The 24,664-nt window shown below is 38.1% G+C and overlaps 1 protein-coding gene and 1 long non-coding RNA gene across 2 annotated transcripts; one reads left to right on the plus strand and one right to left on the minus strand.

Moving 5' to 3' along the window:
• Positions 1–1,013: 1,013 nt before the first annotated feature.
• Positions 1,014–15,189, plus strand: LOC107561318 (sestrin-3-like). Its single transcript, XM_016245741.1, has 7 exons — positions 1,014–1,349; positions 2,637–2,774; positions 11,715–11,829; positions 12,035–12,159; positions 13,142–13,308; positions 13,504–13,648; positions 14,810–15,189. The coding sequence occupies exons 1-7, from the start codon at positions 1,284–1,286 to the stop codon at positions 14,897–14,899; spliced, it is 846 nt and encodes a 281-aa protein (XP_016101227.1). The 5' UTR covers positions 1,014–1,283; the 3' UTR covers positions 14,900–15,189.
• Positions 15,190–17,657: 2,468 nt separating this feature from the next.
• Positions 17,658–20,226, minus strand: LOC107560899 (uncharacterized). The gene is made up of 2 exons (XR_001605776.1): positions 20,155–20,226; positions 17,658–19,760 (listed from the first exon to the last, which is right to left on the minus strand). It is a non-coding gene; the product is annotated as an uncharacterized lncRNA (long non-coding RNA).
• Positions 20,227–24,664: the final 4,438 nt, after the last annotated feature.

Here is a 24,664-nt window from a genome sequence, read left to right on the forward strand (position 1 = left end):
AAATAACGGCCAAATAATTCATTCAAAACAAGCTATAAGTTATTCTCACAGAGAGTGCGGTAGGCTATTATTGATATATTGATATATATTGAAGGGAAACAAGTACCGAACAAAGCATGGCATGAAATAATAATCTAAATGGTAACGGGATCTGAAAATACTATCATAATATTTTAAACATAGGCTATTAATTACTTTTTTAACAATTTCAAAGCAGACATAAAACAATCAAATTCAACAATAAACAACATAAACAATGAGGATGAGTTTAAACATTTTTGCTTATGTAGCCTATATAAAATATTTGCCAGCAATATCAATAAATTAACAATGTGTTCAAGACCTTTGTTAGTTTTGTTTTCATAATGCACAATAATATCCTTTAAAATAAAAACGTAGTTAACCTTTTCTAAATTAAAAACTAATTTTGCCAATTCCATCCAAAAGTTTTGCACAGTTTTACATTAAAAGAACAAATGAGTCAACAGCTCCCTACTTTTACAAAAGGAACATAAATCATCAATATCAGAGTATCTTGAAATTAATAATTTAACAGGGTAAATAGGATAAGCAAGATTTAAAAATGTAGCCTACTTATTTCGTTTTATTATGAATACAATATTTAAAGGGTATTGACAGTCTTCCAATTTTTATTATCTATAATAGAATTAAAAAAAATGCATCTAGGTGCCAATTTCTTTTTTCACAGACAGTGCAGTATTTTTTTTTACATTTTTTTTTATTGATTTCCGACATATAATATAAAGGTACCGAACAAATATAAACTACAAAAAAGAAATAGAAAATATACAGTATTATATAAATAATAATACAGGTAAAAATAAATAAATAAATAAAAATAATAATGAAAAAAAAAAAAAAGACAGACAGTGCGGTATGGCAACCAGTTGTCAGGTGGCATTGCGTCATGAAAGTGGGCGGGCTTAATGTGTTTAACAGACAGGTAGTTTTCCACCACATGACGGGCGCTCATTGGCTCGGATGTCGGGATGTCGGACAAACGCAGCCGTCACAAAAAAAAAAAAAAAATCCAGTACTAAAAATTGATTGGCCTTCGCTCCACTCTTAGACCCGCCTCACTAACTCTCTGATTGGACGGCATCACTGTGGAAGTGTGTCAGTCAATAGTTTTTTCGCTCAGTGACACTGCGGCTGTATGTCCGGACATGTAGAGCTCATAGCGGCTTGGCCTTTGTTAGCGAGTCGCTGAGAAGAACCAGGGAAGCCGGAGGAGCCGCATTCATGCGCTTACAGGGAGGAAAATGATCATCTGCACGAAAAACATGGACTATCGCCTTGGAACACAGTACCAGTTTGTTCAAAATCAGGTAACACACATACATATATATATATATATGACTGAAGTGAAGATAATAACTGTAACGATAACCCATAGCTGTATCTAGACTCTTGCTGGGAAGTTTCAAAGTTGACAGTTCATCTACTTCGCTAAAGCATCGACTCTTTAATGTCGTTCATGTTTAAAACGCTTCTTAAACGGATATAAGTTACGTGTAGCATTGTTTATGAATGCATATTCAAGAGTCCCTCTATGAAAGAAAATAATATCCGTTATTTTCAAACACAGCATATATTAGCAGAATCTATCTGTTTCATATTTGTCTGTCTGATCGCCACGTTTCAAACACTGACTATTTGTTTTGAGTTTCAAACGCCGATTCATTGTTAATGATTTCTTGTTCCTGAAATTAAGTTCATTTCTGACCAGACAAAAGTGTTTACACCTTATAAAACTGCAGGCTTGCTGTTCATTTTACTTGGATTTAACGTTTGAGCTGCGGTAGTGATCCTATGACATGCTTTGTATTTTATGGAATGAAATTATTTGCAAATCCATTGCGTTTATGACAAAGAGTAAGATAAGCTATATAAGCCTGTTTGTCGTGCATATGCTTAGTTCATACTTCAGTTGGGTTCAGATAGCCATTGTTTCATATTGCAACTATTATGTTGACCAGTCATAAAGGTGTGCATTTGAAAAACCTGATGTTGAATATCCCAAGTATTAAAAGCAAAGCTTCACGAGGATGTAAGACTGCAGCCTGGAACAGTCTTGAAAGCCTTTGGTGCAGATGAAGCCATGGTTGTGAGTTTAACAATGATCTCCACCTACATAAGCTTTTCTACTGATGCTGGCATGTTGAAGTTTTGTAGGTTGGACACTCTCGGGCACGTCTGAGCCTTTTGTTGAGTTGTTTGTGAGATGAAGCTCCTGTTTTATGCGCGAAGACAACTGACTGAGTGGCTTCGGGTCGTATCGACATTCATTTCTCGAACATTCAACTCGTTATTTTCTTTCTTCATTTTGCATTTATCATTAATTTTTAAGCATAATCTGCTTGCGTATACGCTTTTATAAAAATTAAAATCTGTCATTTGTCTGTAAGCGCTGTCGTAGTGTAATTTTTCGCTGAACACAAAGCCCTTTGTCGTTACAGTAAGCCGTGACACGACAATCTGAACGACCTTTAAGGGAAGATGCATTTATTAACATTTCTTCATGCTTGACTTTTTGGTCTTGTTGTGTGAATGTTGTGTGATGTGATGCTGATGTACTGCCAATCAAAGTTGTTTTTCTCCCCTTTCGCCTGCAGTACCTCCTGCAGCCTGCGGGGGCCGCTGTTGTGGTGGCGCTGCTCTGCATACAGGAGAACAACAGAGGAATGTGTCATTTAAACATTTCTCAGAAATATGCTCTCATTTGCCAGCCCATAAAAAAATCCCATAGGCTTGTACTTGGATTGTTAACATTATAAACTCGTTTTCTTTTTTCCCTCAACTAACCACTGGTCCATTTGTAAGTGAGAAGTATTATAATGGCATTGTATGCGTTTCAGAGCTCCCTGATATGTTTCACATAGAGAGCATTTTTAATGTCCTGACTATGCTGCTTTTGTAACCTTGTCAGAACAGTATGGTAAAATAAGTTTAAAAACATGTAATGCAACCGCAATCTATTATGTAGCTTATGGCACGCACATACACACACATATATATGTTTGAGGCATAACTGACCATGATTGACTAATGGATATAAAGACCACAAAGCACAAAGATGGCAAAATTACAGACATAACAGATTTCACCAGCAAACCAAATCTTGGACTTTCCAGACGGAAATGTGATTCATCAATAATCTGTCTTCACTTCACTGTCCGTCATATGCAAGCTGCTGAATGTGTGTCACACTGTCGGTTTATGTAAATGTCAGTCTTCCTGCTTATCTGACTGCATCCATATGTGGCTTGCCGTGTTTGTCTGTGTGTGTGTGTGTGTGTGTGTGTGTGTGTGTGTGTGTGTGTTTGCTGCCGGCCTTGTTTCAGTCCAACCCCCTGTGAGGTGCAGCTGGCTGTTTTGTTCTTCCTAGCTTCCAGGTTGGCAAGCCGAAAATAGTTTCCTTTGTAGAGAGGGAGAGAGATGGGGTTTGTGCAACAGCAGTTGGCAAGTCAAGGACTGAGCCCTCCAGGCCTTCTGAGAATGCAGATTGAATATCGCATCTCGCTCTTATTCTGGACTCAGGCCCTGAACTGAAGCCCCCTGTCATTTAGAGCCTCATGTTTAGACCGTCCTCAAATGACAAAAGATGAGCAGCAGGCTTATGTTTGTCTGTTTTATTTAAGTAGTGATATGTCGCACAATTAAAAGGGATCGTTCATCCACTAATAAAAATTCTGGCATCATTTACTCGTGTAGTTTCAACCCTGTATGACTAACCCAAAGGTTGCGAGTTCAAGTCTCCGGTCCGGCAGGAATTGTAGGTGGGGGGATTGAATGTACAGCGCTCTCTCCCACCTTCAATACCACCAGGCTTATGTTTGTCTGTTTTATTTAAGTAGTGATATGTCGCACAATTAAAGGGATCGTTCATCCACTAATAAAAATTCTGGCATCATTTACTCGTGTAGTTTCAACCCTGTATGACTAACCCAAAGGTTGCGAGTTCGAGTCTCCGGTCCGGCAGGAATTGTAGGTGGGGGGATTGAATGTACAGCGCTCTCTCCCACCTTCAATACCACGACTGAGGTGCCCTTGAGCAAGGCACTGAACCCCCAACTGCTCCCCGGGCGCCACAGCATAAATGGCTGCCCACTGCTCCGGGTGTGTGTTCACAGTGTGTGTGTGTTCACTTTGGATGGGTTAATACTTGGCCACATGTCACTTTCACTTTCAAAACACAAAAGACAACATTTTAAAGAATGTTGGTAACCAAACAGTTTTGGTGGTCATAGATTTCATTGTTTGGACAAAAAAACAGGGTGAGGAAATTATGATAGAATTACATTTTTGGGTGAACTATCCCTTTAATGCCTCTATTCCACTTCTAGATTTTTTTTATTTTTTGTGTGTACGTGTGTGTTTGACCAGCTAGAATAAACACATGAACTCATTCAAATCTCAACGCAAGAGTACATGCAAATATATTCAAATCTAAACACAGTTTTGTTTGTTCATGGAGAGATCTTGCACTTCATTGTTTCTTTAATATCTCACACAGATGCTGCGTTCTGTGGCACTTAAACTTGTTTTAATCAAACAAATAACTGAATTATTATGTAAAGGCCATGTGTGCTGTCATTGTTCACGGAAACAGGAATTATGATTGCCGAAAGTGGCACCTTTACCCAATAAAAAAAAATTCAGCTGAATTTGAGGGACTCGCCAAGAGGATATGAGACTGACTTCCTGTTTCGTTTTGACTGTTGGTAAAGACATGTCGGTGCATGTTACTGGTGCTGATGAGGCATCCTGTATCGACAAAAAAATCGCCCCAAAGTTTCAAATTAACCTAACACTGTTGACCATGAACTGTGATGGTGTTATGAACTTTATACCCTAATTGACAAGTTTAACCAACATCTTCTGTTGATTGCCGCTTGGTAGCCTATATATACAAAAACCTCGGTTGACAGCATCTGCTGCATGGATTCATTGAGGCTCATCTGTGTGGGTGTGTGAGCGTCTCTCAGCCTCCCATATGACTTGCATTAGTCTCTAATTTCCCTCTGAAGTTTCATTAGTAGTTAATTGCAAGTTGTTTTGTCTCGTTCCATGGATACAGATTCCCCCTTGCGATTTTCTGCAGCTGCTGATACAGGCTGTGAAATGAACACTCTGTATTGAACCACAATAGCATGTTGAATATATCTGTATTTGCAGTTGCCTGTTTTTCTGGGTCACCACTGAGGAGTTTTGGGCTCTGAGACATGTGATCTGTTTACCAGGGATAGTGCACTAGTGTCCCAGTGGAGACTAGTGTTTGAACTGTTGTTTGAGGCTGACCTCAACATCTTAGTCTTGTTTAAATGACTTGTCCCAATGTGGCTTGTGCTTTATTGCCAATATGGTTCTTGGTTGACTGTATTTTCACTTCTATATTCTTAGAGCTTTTCCCAGCGCAAAATGCTTATGGCATCTAAACAATAGGTGCGTCCCAGTTCACATACGTGTGCACTGTTTAATGCTATTTTATAGTATAAATAGAGCGAGTACACTAAAAAATACTTCAAAACAATTTTCACTCAGAAATTGCTAGTAGCTAAATTTTACAATTAAAGAAATGACAAGTAACACACTTAGTTTAACATGACATTTTAAAGTAGAAAGACTGAAACAGTATTTTCTTGTAAAATGTATCCCAATAATTATAGTTTTATTTGAAAAATAAATGTTCACTGTAGCATGTTAACACTGGAAATTCCAAAAAGAAAAAGTGCATTTCAAATACCTGGATGATGTACTTAACCAAAAAAATTAAGTGTGGAATGTTGAACATTTCATGCACTCAACTGTTGCCGCTTTTCTTTATGTAACACATGGGGACAGGCTATTAGACTCTAGTGTTGGATGAAAACATAACCTTATAAAGTTCGTATTCTAGTCATTAGAGTACCTACTAGTTTGTAGTATAGTGTGTCATTTGGGACACAACAAACCTATGGAAGTTATAAAAAAAAAATAGACCTTGATGGGTACTTGATCTGGAGCATCTAAATGCCTGACTTTCTAGGTAACTGTAACGTTATACTGTGATACTTTGTATGGCATGTTTTGCTTGCACATGTTTCGCAAGCCTCGACTGTTGAATGACTAGACTCTAGTGTTGGATGAAAACATAACCTTATAAAGTTCGTATTCTAGTCATTAGAGTACCTACTAGTTTGTAGTATAGTGTGTCATTTGGGACACAACAAACCTATGGAAGTTATAAAAAAAAAAATAGACCTTGATGGGTACTTGATCTGGAGCATCTAAATGCCTGACTTTCTAGGTAACTGTAACGTTATACTGTGATACTTTGTATGGCATGTTTTGCTTGCACATGTTTCGCAAGCCTCGACTGTTGAATGACAAGACACCTGTGTCTCGGGCAGAAACATATCGCAGCTTTCAGCTCTGCCTTGACACAGATCTTTTTCTTTAATAGAAGAGAGTGTCTTTGTTCCTTTTTCATCAAGTTGCCTCTCAAAATTAGTCATTTACCAGATGTAGTGTAATTTTATTTTTAAATGGTCTTAATATTAAATGTTAAGTTTCAGGCATTCAAATATCTCAGTAAACATAGGTTAGGCTGACGCATTTTCCAGTAGAGGACAAACCACTGTCTGCACCTCAGTGCAGATCTACATTTCTTTGGAAATTCATGTTAAATTGAGTTAAGAAGCAAATATTGACCAAGGGCTTAGTCTAGTTTTTAAGATTATTCCCTTTCATGAACATTTACTTGAGGAACCTGTCCGGAGCGATGTTTATGACATCCTGCGTAAGTAAAACGCTGTGACCGTTCTTATTTTCTGGTGTCCCTTGCGCAGGAATGGTGTTTCTTTCTTATCTATGCATGTGCTATCTCAGCTGTCCTCCAGAACTATTTATAACCTTCTCCTTTCTGTCAGGCGCTGTGTGAAGAGCTGCGACTGGACAACTAATCCATAGGCCTGGGTGTAATTTGTTACCCACATATTTTCCCCACCAATCAGCAATGAAGAAAGTGAACAGAGTTTCAGTTAGCTAAAAAAAATACCAACTCTTTTATGTGAATTTAAGTGGTATTTGGAGACACAAAAAGTATAGTGACTCAAAGGGATTTTAGGCGCAGTACGTGCCGTGCTGTCAGTGTGAATCTTCAGTACTGTCAGGAAGAGTTATGATGGCCCAGAGCTGTTTTGGCCACGGCTCTCAGTTGTCCCCCGTAACAATGTAACAAGATTTCAGGCAATACGTGACCACGTTCATGTTTGCGTTCAGTCAGAGCTTATCCTCTGCTCTCCCCCCACCCCAGAAAGTGTAACCGACCCCCTCATCGCCATGACTAACTCCAGCCAAACCCACGGAGCAGTAGTTTACTTGAAAGAAGTACAGAAGCAACCCTCTCACTGACGAACACTATAACTGATCTAATATCACATACTAGAAATTAAAGCCAAGAGTCAAGACTAGGGCTAGGCGATAAAACTGTATTTATTGGGAAACAATATTGATAATAAACTTGAGCAAATTAATATTTAGCCAACATCTAGACGATCAGGTCAATGTCACTAAAAGCTCTGCATGTTCTCTGTCTCTGGGTGAATGAGCGGCACAGTTTTGTCGTGGTGTTTTCAGCATCTGCTGTCTCACTATATGAAGATAGTTCTCATGAACTTCATCTGCAGAGCTGCTCTGAGTCACTACACCAACATTTCGCCTTTTCACTTGAGAAAAGCTATCGTCAAACACAAACTGAAACTCAAAGATCTTCACGACAAACTGCCAAAATAAAAGTTAACTTGAAAAAATTCACCAAATGTACTTATTAAAGTATTAATAATATAAAATAATAATAATAAAACAAAATTGACACAGAATTTGGGAAAAAATAAAACTGATTTTGTGGAGACCTAAATTAAAAAGTAGTTTAGCATGTGAAGTTTGCTTGTAAACCAATAAGTTATGTTTATATTAATTCTTAATTTGTCTTATAAACATGTAAAGCATTTCCTTTCCTATTAATGGTATGTGATAAATATCTATATCAAATCAGGGCTCTAGACTGCGACAATGTTTTTGAGAATGTGCGTGTTAACATTTGACGTGGTCGCATTTGTGCAATTACATGGTCTGCGCTGCTCCAAAGCGTCTGCTCTGCTCCATACAGCGCGCGCTGCAGAGCCACAGCACAGGGCAGCAGGAGTCCGATTTCACTGATCACTTGAAGAAACTGAGAGAGTGGCTTTCAGTGCGAGCGCTTTGGGTGTATAAACTGGTTTATACTTGCCGCGTCAGCATGAGCGCAAAGGTGCACGCGGCAAAAATTATGTGAATAATGAGGAAACCATGGCGGAGAGAGGCAGTATTAGCATTAAGTGACATCTGATGTACGGAAACCATTGGCACATGCCACTAGGCTCAGTGGCACATCCGGTGACACTATTGGTTTTCACTGACGTGTCAGTGGAGAGTGGCATGTGCCACTGATACTTGTGACATGTGCCGATGGATTGTGTCAGTGTCACTGACATTGTCGCGGAACATATCACCGTATGTTGCTACAGTGACACTGCTGCTGTCAGCCGGAGTATAACGTAGACCACACAGAACCCCTAAAGGGAATAAATATCTTACGAGATGGGAGGATAAAAAAAAAAAGTCAATACTTTCTCTCGTAATTATACTGTATATAAATTGCGGGCATCAGGGAGCCGCTACTAATATGCAGGGCATTGAAACCGCTTTCGAATGCGCGCTCTCATTTTACTTTCACTTTCACTTTCGAGATTCGCAATCACACGGACTCTATACTATGGAGCTCAATGGTAGGTACTGCTGCTACCACACATTTTACAAGATTAGATATTTGTCAGTGGTGCTCAGTATCTGCAAATCATTCGTCATTGTCCTATCAGTCATCTCTCCTTAAAGCGTGTGTACATTCTGAAGGTCGGAACGTCGTGAGCTCTGGCACATGTCACGATTGAGTTTATCCGAAAATCGTATGGAGGCAGTCACACACGACACTAATTTACTACGATTTTACAAACTCTGACGTAAGCATTACATTTCACGCCATTCATAAAAATATGGGTTCTGAGGATGAAATAGTTTTCTTTGTGGCAGGAGGCTTGTGACGTCCAAAAAAAAAAAACGACAAAGGACATGGCAAAGAGAATGGCTGAAAAGCAGAGAAAAGCATTGACTTTCTGTTCTTCATAAAGAACTCGAGGGAGTAGGCCATTTCTGAATTTCTGCTCGTTTTGCCGGAAATACAACAGGCATATTCATTCATAAAGCTGAACGGCAAATTTGGCACATTCGGAATAACAAATAAAAAATAGAACTGTATAATTAAACTAAAATTATTATAGACTATATGGTTTTTGTCATCTTCTGATTGGTCAACTTCAGATGGATCGCCAAATTGTCTCGTTCAACTGCACGTAAGCCACGAATTTAAACCGACAACATCCGATTTTTTTTTTTTTTACATGTTTGAAAATTATCGGGAGGACGGGAGGTGCTCGTAACGTAACGTCTCGGATCGGCCTGTACTTCTTCTCACACGGTACGAGCCGCGACCATGCGAGCATCTGCGATTTTATCCCAAGAGAAAAAAATCGTCTATGAGCTCGTACGACAGCAAAAATCGCACCTTGTACGCCCGCCTTTACTCTGTGTATGTGGTAAGTGAACTTTCATGTACTTTAATGTAACAGTCTTACCGCTAGCAAGCACCTATCCATGTCCCTTTAGTGGCTCCATAGAATGCGTTATTTGTTTTCCATGCCTTTCTGCATACGGTTTCACGCTTCGGGCACCCCCTCCCCCCGATGTCATCGTCCATCACGATGTTTCACTGTAGAAATCGTCCGATGCCAATTTGGTAGACATCGCCCAACCCTAGTTTCTATCAGCCTTGAACTAAGCACTCACTATTTCTTTATACTTGAGTGCAAGTTCAAAATAAAACCGTGAACAGATCCATTGTGAAGTTATGGAGCTGTATGAACCACTGCAAACTGTAAAGTAAACGGGTAAAGTTTGTCTGAACTCAACTGGTTTTGCCAGAGAACTTAAATGGCCTTCAAATTCCGTTGAACTTCGATAATGTGACAAATTTCTGTGTAATTGTGAAATTGGTATTGTTTTTACCCAGCCACTTAGCCTTTGTTACATCATCAGAAAAATTAAGTAGTTTCAAAGTGGAGATTGTAACTACAGTTTAATGCACAATAATGATGAATAATGAATCTTATGCACTGATAAATGGCAGAAAATGATTACAAATGTTCTTTTCCTCTAGTCCAGTGAAACCCATTTTCACCAGTCTGCTTCTGTTTGCTTCAGTTGCTCTCTCACTACTCTCCAGTCTCCTGCTTCTTCTGCTGCTCTCACTGTGAGGCACACAAACAGGAGGGGAGTGGGCAGGATTTCCATAATCCCCCAGTCAGACACAAAGCAGGCCAAAGGCGCAGGCACAAGGCCTCGGTTGGCCTTCAGTCAGCATCTAAAAACATGAAGACATGAATCAACAGATCTCCTCAACACCAGTCAATCAAGGACATCAGGACATTGTATTTGCGATTTTCACTTTGATTTCCTTTCCACAAATTGTCTAAAATAGACTCCCTAAGCTAAATATGGACAATTAAAGCACAATTCCCCAGTTTTGCCTGTGATTATACATGGGTATGGTGTCCATTGCCGTTTTTATAATCTGGATGTATTTTAAGCATCTTGGGGTGTAAAAGTGGGAGATTGAGGTCTACAGACGTCTGTCTAGTAGTCTGTACACTAAAGAAGGCCGAAATGGCAGTGGGTCGCTGTTAGTGAGGAATGTCTGTTACTGTCCGTCCAGACCCGCAGGACCCGCCGTGTTTGTTTGCTACTATTCCTTTACTTTTTTTTTGTTTGAGGAATGCTACAAACACTATTAAATGTTATTTTAAGGGGGTTACATTGATAGGGCCCTATGAAATCCATAAAAAATTTTCTGGAATCTGTATTTTTCCCCCGTTTTTATTTTTCTGGACTCCATTTTAATGGTTAAATTAAAGTTTATTAATCAAAAAACATGTTGAATTCATGAAACTTAGGCTACGTCCACACGAAGCCAGAGCTTTCCCCATCCGATCTTTTTTTTTTTTCTCCTCGTCTCAAGAAATATCTGCATCCCCACGAAACCGACACAAAATGATGTAGTATACATGCCAGACCAGCATGTTTGGCCATTACCGGAATAAATCACATTTTAAAATATTCACATAGAAAACCTTTATTTTAAACTACAATAATAATCCACAATATATCTGTTTTACTGTGTTTGAATAACAGTGCCCTTGGTGAGCATAAGAGGCTTCTTTCATAAAATGTTTAAAAAAATTGGTAGTGTACAATAAACTACTTCAGTTATATCACAAAAAGTACAAATAAACAAATTCTACAAAAATTAATACATCAAAAGCACAGTCTTACTGCTCTACTGTCATTTTCATAATAGGCTGACTTGATCATGGTGATACCACTTGGGAACATAGTTGGCACTATGGACACTGTAGAAAGACTACTATTCTTTTTACTTAAATAGCAGCTTGCTACTTAATTAACAATATTTCTGACATCCCTAGGATAGCAATGTGAAGTCAGTTGTAATGCAGGCATAACCTGCATGGTTTGTTCTTAACAGTTGGCTCTTTTTTTAGTCCTTAGACTCCAGCTGTGAAGTTGCTTGCCTTCGAGAACAAATTCAAAAATCACAGGAGGAGATCAAGGAAAGAAAAGGAGACCGACTCCATTCACAGACACTCCCACATGCAGGTAAGACGTTGTTCATCAGTTTAAAGTCAGTGTGTCATGTAACCATGTTTCCCAATGCTGGTGTAAACAGGATGTGTAATTTTGGATTGGGATGAGTGTCTAGAGTTATTTTTACACAAGGGCTTTTTCTTGTGTATATATCACTCCCTCGTGGACCCACTTTCATAACCTGCCTTGCTCTTTCTCAAATGCAACTCCGTATTAGATGTGGAGGAGGAGGACGAGGCGATGTTCTCCGCAGACCCCTCCCGCTTCGTCACAGACCCAGAATTCTGCTACCAGGAATTTGCCAGACGGGAGGAGGACCATTTCCAAGTATTCCGGGTGCAGGTGGGGACAGAGACTTTGCATTGGGTGTCACCTAACAGAAGTAGCATAAAAGGGTACTAAGGGTCAGAATTACAGCTTATAGCCTTCCTTCTCAAGACTGTCAACACTTAACGTTACTCTCAAAACCTGACTACATTTTCTACATTTGATTTGAATGGGAGTATGCCACTCCTATAGTGAAAATAAATGTGTGCGTATATATATATATATATATATATAACATTTAAATATATACATACACACACACTGCAGATCCTCTCCAGTTCTGTCAGGTTGGATGGTACTGGTAAGTTATATTTAGAATTTTGGGGTCAGAAAGAGATAAATTAATACTTTTATCCAGGAAGAATGCATTATATTGATCAAAAGTAAGAGTACATATATTTATAGTGTAACAAAAAATATTTTAAATAAATGCTGTTCTTTCCAATTAATAAAAAACTTAAAAACTTGATAATATTCATGATAATAAATGTTTCTTGAGCAGCAAATCAGAATATTACAATAGTTTCTGAAGGATCATGTGACACTGAAGTCTGATAATGGCTGCTGAAAAATCAGCTTTGTCATAGGAATAAATTATATTTTATAGATATATTAAATATATTAAAATAGATAAGCTATTTTAAATTATAATATTATTTCACAATATTACTGTTTTTACTGTATTTTTTTTATCAAATAAATGCATCCTTGGGTGAGCATAAAATACTTTTTTCAAAAACATTAAAATCATACTGACCCCAAATGTTTGAATAGTAGTTTATATATGGAAAGAACTGTAAGTAAGTTTGTAGGTTGTTGTTTTTTTCTCCCCCCAAAAAGCATTTGGGGAAACCTGTTTGAAAAGGTAATTTATTTAGGCAAATCTGTTTGGTGACACTAATGATGCCGAAATTATGCACTTTACATTTAACAGACTTTAAAATACTGCAGTAAAGTTGATGTTATGAATGCTTGATTTATTTGTCTTTCTGTGCAGGACTATTCATGGGAGGATCACGGCTTCTCGTTGGTGAACAGGCTCTACTCTGATATAGGGCACTTGTTAGACGAGCGATTCCGCAGTGTGGCCTCCCTCCCTTTCCCTCACAGCCCCGATCTCAAACGAGCCATCTGGAACTACATCCATTGTATCTACGGCATCAGGTACCTTGGTTCCCTGGTGTTTTGCAATTTTGCATTTTGGTGCTAGTTTGCATTCTGAATACAAAAGAAACATGAAATGAAATATAATGGCAAGCTTTCAACTCCATAATCACACCTTGTGACTCATCAACTACTTTTGAGAATGCTGAAAAAGGCACAAAAACAAAGCACTTACATTGACATGTTTGCCCTCAGATATGATGACTACGATTATGGGGAAGTCAGCCGGTTACTGGAGCGTGGACTGAAACTTTATATCAAAGCTGTGGCCTGCTATCCTGACTCCAGCAAGACCCCTCTATGCCCACTGTCCTGGGCCCCTGTCAAAGCTTCAGACAAGGTGATTTCCTATCAAAACTTGTGCTGTGTACACTTCAGTAACATCTACTTAACCCTATAAAGCCTAATGTGTCATATTTGTGACCCTGGACCACAAAACCAGTCTTAAGTCGCTTGGGTATATTTTTAGCAATAGCCAAAAATACATTGCATGGGTCAAAATTATCGATTTTTTTTAATGCTAAAAATCATTAGGATATTAAGTAAAGATCATGTTCCATGAAGATATTTTGTATATTTCCTACCGTAAATATATCAAAACTTAATTTTTGATTAGTAATATGCTTTGCTAAGCACCCTCAGATTCCAGATTTTCAAATAGTTACATCTCGGCCAATACATATTGTCCTATCGTAACAAACCATACATCAATGGAAAGCTTATTTATTCAGCTTTCATGTGTATATTCATATTCATATTCAGTTTTCATGGTGTATAAATCTCAATTTCCAAAATTTGACCCTTATGACTTGGTTTTGTGGTCCAGGGTCACATTTGATGCACAAATTCTTTAAATTATCATCATGATCCGCTTTACTGAAAAAGTTTCACACAATTTACTTCATGCATTCTGCCGTCTGATTGATAGTTCATATTTTTTAGCAAGTAAGAAGTATTTTAGTATAATTCTAAAAACATCCCTCTTCAGGTTGTGGTTCATGTGTATTTTTGCTGTGAAATCTTATTGTTAATATAATTTCAACACTTACTGGATTGAAGCAACTTGATTATCTGTACATCATTTTTAGAAAAATCATGTTAAAATACTTATTAGTTTTTTTTTGGAGAAATATTTATTTGTTCGTCTCTCAGTCATCAATGTATTGCACTGCATAATATGTTTTGCCCCCCACGATAGGTGTTTTTTCCTCCTAGAGTGTGAACTCCGTATTATCCTATCATACTAAATGAGCTAGAAAAGCCTGATGTATCAAATATGATACTCAACAACAAACACATGCTTTTGAACTTTTTTGTTGTTGTTGTTGTATTTATTAAACCGTTCCATTTAATTTTAGAAAATTGTACGACTGTTGTTATTTTGTTCTTGCCATAAAAGTGCTACTGACATGGTGTTAAAAAATAATAATAAAATATACCATCTACTTAAAATGGCTTTAAGTGTTTTAAAACAAATCTTTCTGTCGTTTTTGTCTTTTAGGTTCATGTAAATTTGTTAGTGATGGAGGCACGTCTGCAGGCCGAGCTGCTGTACGCGCTCCGAGCCATCACTCAATACATGATCGCATAGGACACGAGCGTTCAGCGCCACAGAGGGACATGGTACAAAGAAATACAAGCAGAGATCTGTCTCTCCGTCTCTGTATTTGTTGTCTCTGAGTTTACCGGTGTGACGTAAGGTACTGCTGTGAAACATTTCTGTGCCAAAGGTGAAACTTTAGAAGAAAAAAGGTGTAAAGCAGTCGCTCTCATTCTCCTTTGCATGTGTTTCTCCTACTTCATTTTGTTTCTGTAGTTGTCCTTTTGTGTGCGGACTCTTCTTTTTCTACCTTTCCTTTTTTTTTTTTTTAGTATCTTTATCCCGGATGGTTAATGTGCAATTATTTTTATTCAGTTGCTGTTGTCGTTGTTATTAATATTTTCCCATTTGTGTGTTTTTTGTTTTTTTGCTGTTGCTATTCAACTGACTGACAAAGAGAGAGAGAGAAAGTGTCCAACTGGTCATGGCCAATTTGAGTCACTGTTTACAGAAAATGAGTGATTGGACAAAGGCACTTTGCTTAACATGGCTTCCAGATATTTCGTTTGAATGTGGAATTGTGAGACCAGAGCAAAATTCAACAAAGAGTAAGAGAAGGTTCAACGGCTGCAACTTTCTTTTTAAATGAGCACTTTTAAGACGGTGTCTATCTATAGAATATCTCAATAAGCTTTCAGCTGTGGCTTCTTTCAGCACACAGCAGGTCATCGAAGTACTGTTTTCACTCATTTCGATCGATTAGCATTGATGTTGTTTTTTTTTTAATCTTCCACTCGCTCTTCTCTCTGCATGGGTGCTGTAAGTGATTAAAATGGGTACATTTATAGGATCCATAATTATCATCCGATTCATCTCAGCAGACCGCTTTACAATGTGAAGATCTAAATTTGACTGGTTCAAAGCAGTGAAATGGAATCGCTTTTTCTAAACTACTTTTCTTTGTGGTCGTGTTCTCAGTGTTTCTCAGTTACTTAGGGGTGGGCAGTCGGTTTTACCTGCTCTACACGAACGGGCCAAATTACCACAGTATATATTTCAACTCCATTATATCATATTCTAACTTGGAAAACTGTTCAAATACCATTTAAAAGCAGGTCTTTAATTTTGATAGGCCGCATGCATTTGATAGTTTAGGTTAATGTTGTGCTGGCGTCGCCGGTGAAGACATTTGGATCAACAACAATTAGGACTTGTTTTAAAATATTTTACCATGTAAAAATTTCAATTCACCTTGTTATGTGAGAAGGAGCTCAGAATAAGCTTAAAATGTGATTTTAATGTTGACACGCTGGTATAGATTAAATGAAGGACTTCTGACAGAACTATAAGCCTGTCACTATCCATCCTATAACTGACCTGCACAAAATTTTTTTTTTGTTGTTGCACTGAACCTTTTGCACAAAACCCTACAAGTGTGGTTGCAGCTGGCAGCTGTCATTGTTACAAACCGCTTAGAGAGGCGATGGCCCCTCTGATGCCATGAATATATTCAATGTCCAGTTTTGTTGACAAGGCCAAATACCTGTACTGTGTTAAACTCTCATCGGTCTAGTTACCTAATTACAGTTGGCAGAATGACTTGAGCGACACCTATGGTTGGTTTTATGTGTTTATTTTTCAACATTGCATTACTTCTGTTGCTATTTTAGCATCTTGTCATTTTGAGGGAGGGTGATGTTGTTGGTGTCAGTTTTGCTCTTGTCTGAACTGTTTAGATTTAGAAACCAAGGTATGTAAATCAGCAGAAATGTGTACAGGAGCCGCAGTCTGTGCTGGGCGCACGGTGCCTTTTGACTACTGATGAGTCAGTCCTGGTTAAACTGGACTGAAGTCTCAGAGCTAAGCCTCGTGCTACTGCTTTAATTCAAGCTGAGAATGGAAGATGTTCATCATCTAGGCCGACCGACGGTAATGGACATCCGGAGGCATTTGTCAGGAGCAGAATAGGACTGCAGCACGGCCATTCGACCTTAAGCGGGACTGTCTTAAATGCTTGTTCTTGAATGGCGGTCTGCCACATCCCTGAAACGTGGACACTTCCAGACTGTCTCCACCACCTCAGCTGGAAGAGGACTGTGCCTCATCGCTGGAGACTGAGCGAGCATGGCTATTGCCAAAAATGTTTATTTACCACGTAAATGTAGGAACTATAAAAATTTAAACTAACCAAAAGAAAAAAAAAAACTTGAAAAATAAGCAAAAGTTTTGAAAATGTGAAAGCTTATTTTTTCTATAAAGATATGCAACTTCATTAATGTGTCTTGTATTTATTTAGTCATCAAGTCTGAAAATAAAGGTTTTTATAGTCTAGATTTAGTAAATTAATTTTATGGATGCAAATAATTAACTCAAATGGTTTATATTTTCAGAGTATCAGACTGAGCACTCAATCAGTTGGGAATCCATTTGTAATAATGGCGTCTGAAACAGTGCAATCCTGCCATCTAGTGCTACATCTCCATTCACATTTCTTTGAGAAAATCACACCAGGAATTCAGACTTACATTAAAATATTCCAGCATTAATACAAGCGTTTTGGAGTATGTTTAAAAGCAGAAATGTGAAGCTTGTGATTTTATAAAAGCAATTACATGAACTCTTCTGGTAAAAGTCTGTGTGTGTTGTTTGATCTGACAAGCTGTTACAATTGGAGTTTATTGGGGAGTTCTTCAAATACAGGTGCATCTCAATAAATTAGAATGTCGTGGAAAAGTTAATTTCAGTAATTGCCCTGCACCTCTGCTTATGTCAAATGAATGGACCAATGAAACAAACTTAAAACAGTCTGCGTTAAACAGATTAGGTTTATTTCTATTATGCTGAACTGCTTTCAATGACCTCGGACTAACAAAATATGGGGGGGACAAAATAAAAAAAGCAATCAAGTACATATACAGTATATTGGCTATGCACAACTTGTTAGTTTTACATCCCACCATAACCCAAAACAAGAGAGAAAAAAAAAAGATACATCTCTCATAATAAACTGCAAGATTAGATATATTTCTGCAATGCTAAAATATCTATGTGACGTTGGCTTGCATAAATGACTTTCACAATTTAGAAAAGGCCATGAGCATTGAAGTCATAACATGATTATCTCATTACTTCCAGAAGTTGTTTTAATTACTATTTTTCATAACCCTGAGATTGAAACCTTGCATTAATAATTTTCGGTTGGATCAGTCTTGCGTTTTGAGATGAAATAATTGCCTAGACACTTAGAAAAGCAACCAAGCAAATCATTTTTTTTTTCTATTTAGCACAAACAATTATAGCAAATTTAAACTTTTGAAGAACTGTAAAGGTTTTGTAAAGCTTATCTGCACTGCAATGCATACATCCAACATGCAGTTATTAGTGTTCTTTTGGTTATTGTATAAAATCTATATGCATTTCATCTTTTACAAAAATAAAAGATTACATAGAAAATGACCGTTAAAAATGATCTCAAATAGCTTCTACTCAGATTTTAAAAAAGCTCATTAACAGCATGTTTTTTTATTAGTCTGTTAATGACAACGCCCCAATCTAAATTAGAATTATAGTCGATATATGCAACTGTTTTTGTTCTTTAATAATAAATTTTATAAAATATGAGTAGTGCTGTTTATGAAAAACTGAACAATGAGAAAATAGTTTTTCTTCTGTGCGTCTGTGGACACAATTAAACATGCCAGAGGAACCATAACATCTCATTACTGTAGCCATGTTTCTTCAAGATTAGCTTCAAACTCACGTATAACTCAGAAAACAAACTTTCTTCTGCGCTTAAATGAAATTATTCAGTGTAACCTTGAATTCTGTTGTTAGTGTGTTGGAATCAAGTTTCGGGAGCATTAAACATATTTGAACGCACACAAATGTACACACACACCCTCCTGCACACACACACACAAAATCTTCAGATATTGTATTCTGCAAAAGGGCTCCAAGTTTCCAACAATAACACTATACCATTTAACTTGTTGGCAGGATTAAAAATGCATTAAAATGCCCTGTGGAAAATCACATTTCTTCATACTGTTGTTATCATTAAACACTTAAGAGCAGACAGTTAAATCATCATTCAGTTATCAGCCTCTTCAGCACATCAAAAGAAAACGCCTTTGTGAGAGGTCATAAAAGCCAAACTAATTGCACATTGAACACCACAGCGTCACCAAACCACCTTGAAACTTTGATGCTTCATTCCGATGAGAGAGAGAGAGAGCACACCTTAACAGTTCAGCTGTGGTCAGTGAAACCGTCGCCACTCAATGTTCTCAACTTAACATTCCTGTGATGCCTTGTTGTTTTCATGCTGAGAGCAACAGCAACGTCAGGTCAGCTGTGGAAGCCACTCCATCAATCTCAGCTGCTCTGACTTCTCCAAAGCTGTTCAACAAACAAGTTCACATCAAGAAAAGCTGCAGAGTTTGATCCTCCTGGCCAAATGAGTTCCATTATCAGGGGGAAGAAGATCAAGGAGGAGTACCATCTCCATCTTACACTACGCATCATAGGCAAATAATGTAATAAACATGATTAGCTGTTTATTAGGTGTGCTTTAGTCCAAGATTGCCCCCAAAAAACGGCAAATTTCAAAACTAAAATGTTGCACATATAAGACAAAAGAAGAGAAAAAAAAATATGTTTCAAGACCATGTTCTCTGTGTCCAACAGCACACTCTTCAGTTGACATTGGCACTTGGGACATGTATGAGGTTTGATTTAGTCATTTAATTGAAAATTCTGACATGAGACTTCTAGGCCAAGCACGTGTTGTCCTTAGCCAAAGAAGTTTATGTATTTGAGGTACAATGGCAAATGCAGAGGCAAAAATTTGAGAATATGTTCAGGCAATATGCCACATCTGTTTTCAAAGTTGTTTTAAGAATGGGGAACAATCCTGTTAAAAAAAAAAATAATAATAACGAGAAAAGGAGATTAACACATTAGGATACACAGCTTTACATAAAGAATAATGCAAAACCGTAATTGAAATGAAAGAAATAGTTCATTAAAACAAAAAAACAATCATTTACTCATCCTCATGTTGTTTCAAACCTGTATGACATACTTTCTTCTGCAGAACACAAGCACGTTTGAAGAATGTTTCAACCATTTTTGCCCTTAAAATGAAAGTCAACATTGGATCCCACCGATGTTGACTGACAGATCATCTTACAATGTCTTCTTTTGTGTTCTCATGAAGATAAGATGGGTTTGGAACAATATGAGGGTGAATAAATGTCATGTTTTTGTGTGAACTATCCTTTTCAAACAAACCCAAATTCAGATACCTGTTCTCATCTTTAATAATGAAGTTAGCTGGGCACCCAGTTGTGGGAGGAGCTCTGTGTGGTTGCTGGCCCCAACCCCGCCCTCAGAGACGGTGACTTTCTCAGGCTCGGATGTGATTGGCTGAGGCTCGTGTTTATCTTCCTCGGTGGGCGGAGTTCCAGCAGCAGACTCTGAGCCGTCGCCCCCCCCGGCTTTGACAGCTGAGATGTCGGGTCTAGGCAGCGGCCATGTACATGACCTCGGTCTGCTCTGGGGCTCAAAATCTGGGTCAATCGGGGGTACGTTTTCTTCCTCCATTGTGCGATGCAATCCAGATAATTTCAGAGGAAGGCTGGATTCCAGTGAACTAGTTTTGATGCGACGTTTTTAAAAACACGATTCAATAAACCAACAGACTGGGCGATTAGAAGTAAGAGTACGACTATTTATAAGAAAATAATAACGATTTCTTTTTTTATTGCTTAATATTGGAAACACTACAGCATAAACTATCCGGACTAAATTTAACCGCGACTGTCTAAAGCGTAACGGAGCACATTCGTAATAATCTGAACACACCAATATAGCATCAGTTAATCCTCAGATTGGAGATTAAAGGGGCCAAATAATCTCCTTAATAGTTACTAACATAAACCTTCTGATTTACATAGAGCAAACGAGGATAGAAGGGGGTCTCTTTGTTTAATGTAGAAGGACCAAAGGAAATGCACTACACATCTAAACAGCTGGATTGTCAAGAGCAGCTGCTGAGATAAACCACAGGAAAACACGCGCTGGAGTCACGGGATGATTATGAACTTTTCTTAGATACTAAAATAAAAGAAATGGTCGTTGAGGCAGTTAAGTAGGTGAACTCGCAAAACCAATCATAACATGCGCTGTAATTGCTCAAATAACCACCTCCCGCTGGTTTCTGTTATTGCAGCGAATGGTTGATTGACTTTCGCAATTAGATTTTAGAACAAGAAAAATACGTAAATCTATAAATAAATATAGACCAACTTACAAACTCTACAAAAAGCGATAAACCACCTTAGTATGAGAGCGCCAAATCGTACAATAATCTTCCTTGTAAACTTGAGTGTATTTCTATGCTATGTAAGAATACTGTCCTTGTAAACGAATTCAAGTGAATGGGGATTACTTGTTACAGCTGCCTGTCAAAGTCAACAATTATTTTATTAATCGGCCAGTTAAAAACATAGAAACGTAAGGTTGTGCGTCTCCACTCAAATGCGTTAAGCAAGATAGTTAAATCGCCAAAAGAAGCCGTGCGTAAGACTTAATTCATAACGATCAAAATATTACATTTTAAAAAAAGACCAAGATAATGTCTTACAGGAGTGCTCGATCATAACGGGTAGTTTTACGGTTTTTGCCATACAATAAAAACCTGTGTTATTGCCGTTCAGGTTTGCGCGGTCCTCCGCGCTGTGCGCTGGCGCGTGTCCCCGGCTGCCATGTTCCTCGAGACGCAGCTACACACGATGCTCGCGCGGGCTCATCTAAGCCGAGCGTGTCCGTCCCGTTGAAGCCTTCCCGAATCCCACTACGGTCGACGTATTCCTCGAAAAGACAAAAACCTGTCGCCCGCCCGCTTCTTGAATTCAGCCGCCGGCCACTCGGCCTCTGGGACAAAACTCGCAAGCGTAGTTTTACTAACGTTACTGAGAGAGCCACCTAGTTAGCCAACTCCAGTTTTTATGAGTTAATATCCCTCCGGTAAAAGTCGAAGAAACCCGCTTCTCTTCAATAACTTGGTCGTCTGTTGAAATTAACGCGAATTCGCTTCCCTTCTGTTGTTAATGGAGATAGACAAACAGCTATTCCTCGTAGATCTTTCTTGTTTTGTTTTGTTTTGACTCGAGGCGAAGACTCCCTTCTGACGTCTGTTTACCACCGCCAGACAGCGCGGCGTGCGCATGCGTCAAGAGGACTGACGGGAATTGCAGTCAGTCATGTGATGGATTGTGCGCCGTAAACACGACCGGAGGGAACCGGGGATCCCGAAAAAAGACTGAGCACATCAAATGTTATGTAATAGTTTCTAACGGTGTGTGTGTGTGTCCTGGTTTTGTCATTTTAGGATCTCTAGGTTGTTATGAAGCGGGCGAAGATCCTTATAATCCCTGAAGGATCTCCAATGGAATGCTGTGCGCGAGATCCCCTGACCCCATGCTGTCCACATGGTTTCCCGATGAAATTGCAATCGAATTTGTTTAAGAGGCTCAAGTGGATGAAAGCTGTTTTATGTTAGACGATGTCGTTGTCAAGAAGTCTCGCCATCATCTGAAATCGCTGTTTTCAAATTAAATTGAAGTTCATACATTGAATGTACCTGGTTTTGTCATTTTAGGATCTCTAGGTTGTTATGAAGCGGGCGAAGATCCTTATAATCCCTGAAGGATCTCCAATGGAATGCTGTGCGCGAGATCCCCTGACCCCATGCTGTCCACATGGTTTCCCGATGAAATTGCAATCGAATTTGTTTAATTAAGAGGCTCAAGTGGATGAAAGCTGTTTTATGTTAGACGATGTCGTTGTCAAGAAGTCTCGCCATCATCTGAAATCGCTGTTTTCAAATTAAATTGAAGTTCATACATTGAATGTATATTTCTGAAAGGCCACCTCGGTGGTGTTGTGTAACCTTATCTGAATTTAGTCATTTTAAAATGAAATCTCAGTCATGAATGCATTGTTCTTTCTAGTTCAGCTGTTGCTCATATTTTAAACGCATATGTCAGTGTCTCGATACGGCTCAGCCACCAAAACTACAATACCCACAGGACCTTCCTAGGCATTACCCCTTTTCCCAGAGCATGATGCAACTCTTCAGCCTTGCAGTGAAAGTCAATATTAGAAATGTGATTAAGTCATTGTTGTCTGATTAAGTAGTTGTATTTATTTAGATATCATGTTGGTTTCTTTTGACCAGATACACATTCTAATACCGTGTGTGTGTGTGTGTGTGTGTGTGTGTGTGCAATTTAAAAAAAGGTAATTTAACCAGTAATGATTGAAAATAAGAATTAGGTATTTTTTCTTTTGTGAGTTCATAACTCGTGCATAACAATCAGTACACAAAACAATTACTGCAGAATGACAGAAACGTGAAATCGTTCAATAATAGCAAATCATAATTTTGTGGTGGAAGTAGCCTATAGAGAGAGCAGGAGTCACTACATAGACATTAACATTTCTTCCCTAACTTGCCCTAGGATGTCATAAACGTTCGTCAGTCAAAGTGGAGTAAATTACTACACAATTTTACCCATTTCCAAACAGTCATTTCTGTTTATTTTCAATGTATGAATATTAACGAAAAAAAAAATCGTATTACTTAATATGATAGGCCTATACCTTGATGTCCGGCATTTAATTATTTTTATTAAATGTTTTTATACAGTTTGTGTTGAATGTATGTGGATATGACACGTTTTCTTGACATGCACTGAAATAAAAATAATTATAATAAAAAAGATGCGGCATAAATGCATCAACAATTCCCACATTATATGCAAGCACATTAAGTTAATAAAAGTACATGCACGCTATAATGTAATATTGGAATTTTACTCAGATTTTTAGGGATATAAAATATATTGTAACAAGAACAGAGTAAAGATTTTCTGTGATGTTTTAAACTGAGAAGTATTTATAACAGCCTGTAATGTGGGCAACCATTCATAACAAATTCAATAAATTTATGTTGCCTATATCACGATTTCACTAGGCTACCGTTATTTGTGACAGCGATTTATTATTACATTACATTTAGTCATTTAGCAGACGCTTTTATCCAAAGAGACTTACATATGAGGACAATGGAAGCAATCAAAATCAACAAAAGAGCAATGATATACAGGTGCTATAACAAGTCTCAGTTAGCCTAACGCAGTACACGTAGCAAGGTTTTTTTTATTATTATATAAATAAAAAAAAAACAGATAGAATAGAAAAAGAATAGAGCAAGCTAGTGTTAGAGGTCTTTTTTGCTTTTGTTAAATGTATAATAAATGAAAAGAAAACATAGAATACAAAAAGATTAGAAAGCAAGTGTTTTTTTTTTAAAGAATAGAATTAGAATAGAGAGTGCTAGAGTTAGAGGGTCAAATAAAGATGGAAGAGATGTGTTGTTAGTCGTTTCTTGAAGATGGTTAAGGACTCAGCTGCTCGGATTGAGTTTGGCAGGTCATTCCACCAGGAGGGAACAGTTAATGTAAAAGTCAGTGAAAGTCATTTTGTGCTTCTTTGAGATGGCACTGTAATGCACCGTTCACTTGCAGAACGCAAGCTTCTAGAGGGCACAGAAGTCTGAAGTAATGAATTTAGGTAAAGGGGTGCAGAGCCAGCGGTGGTTTTGAAGGCAAACATCAATGCCTTGAATTTTATGCCAGCAGCTATTTTGGCTCATTAAAAATTAATCTTGCTGCCCTGTTCTGGATTAATTGTAAAGGTTTGATAGAACTGGCTGGAAGACCTGCCAAGAGAGCATTGCAATAGTCCAGC

Source organism: Sinocyclocheilus grahami, unplaced genomic scaffold (assembly GCF_001515645.1).
Source record: "Sinocyclocheilus grahami isolate Dianchi unplaced genomic scaffold, SAMN03320097.WGS_v1.1 scaffold23.1, whole genome shotgun sequence".
NCBI lineage: Eukaryota > Metazoa > Chordata > Actinopteri > Cypriniformes > Cyprinidae > Sinocyclocheilus > Sinocyclocheilus grahami.

Coding starts and splice junctions, on each gene's coding strand:
- LOC107561318 (XM_016245741.1), top strand. CDS start 1,284: ATGATCATCTGCACGAAAAACATGGACTATCGCCTTGGAACACAGTAC. Junction 12,160..13,141: donor TCCAAGTATTCCGGGTGCAG/GTGGGGACAGAG, acceptor CTTTCTGTGCAG/GACTATTCATGGGAGGATCA. Junction 13,309..13,503: donor CATTGTATCTACGGCATCAG/GTACCTTGGTTC, acceptor GTTTGCCCTCAG/ATATGATGACTACGATTATG.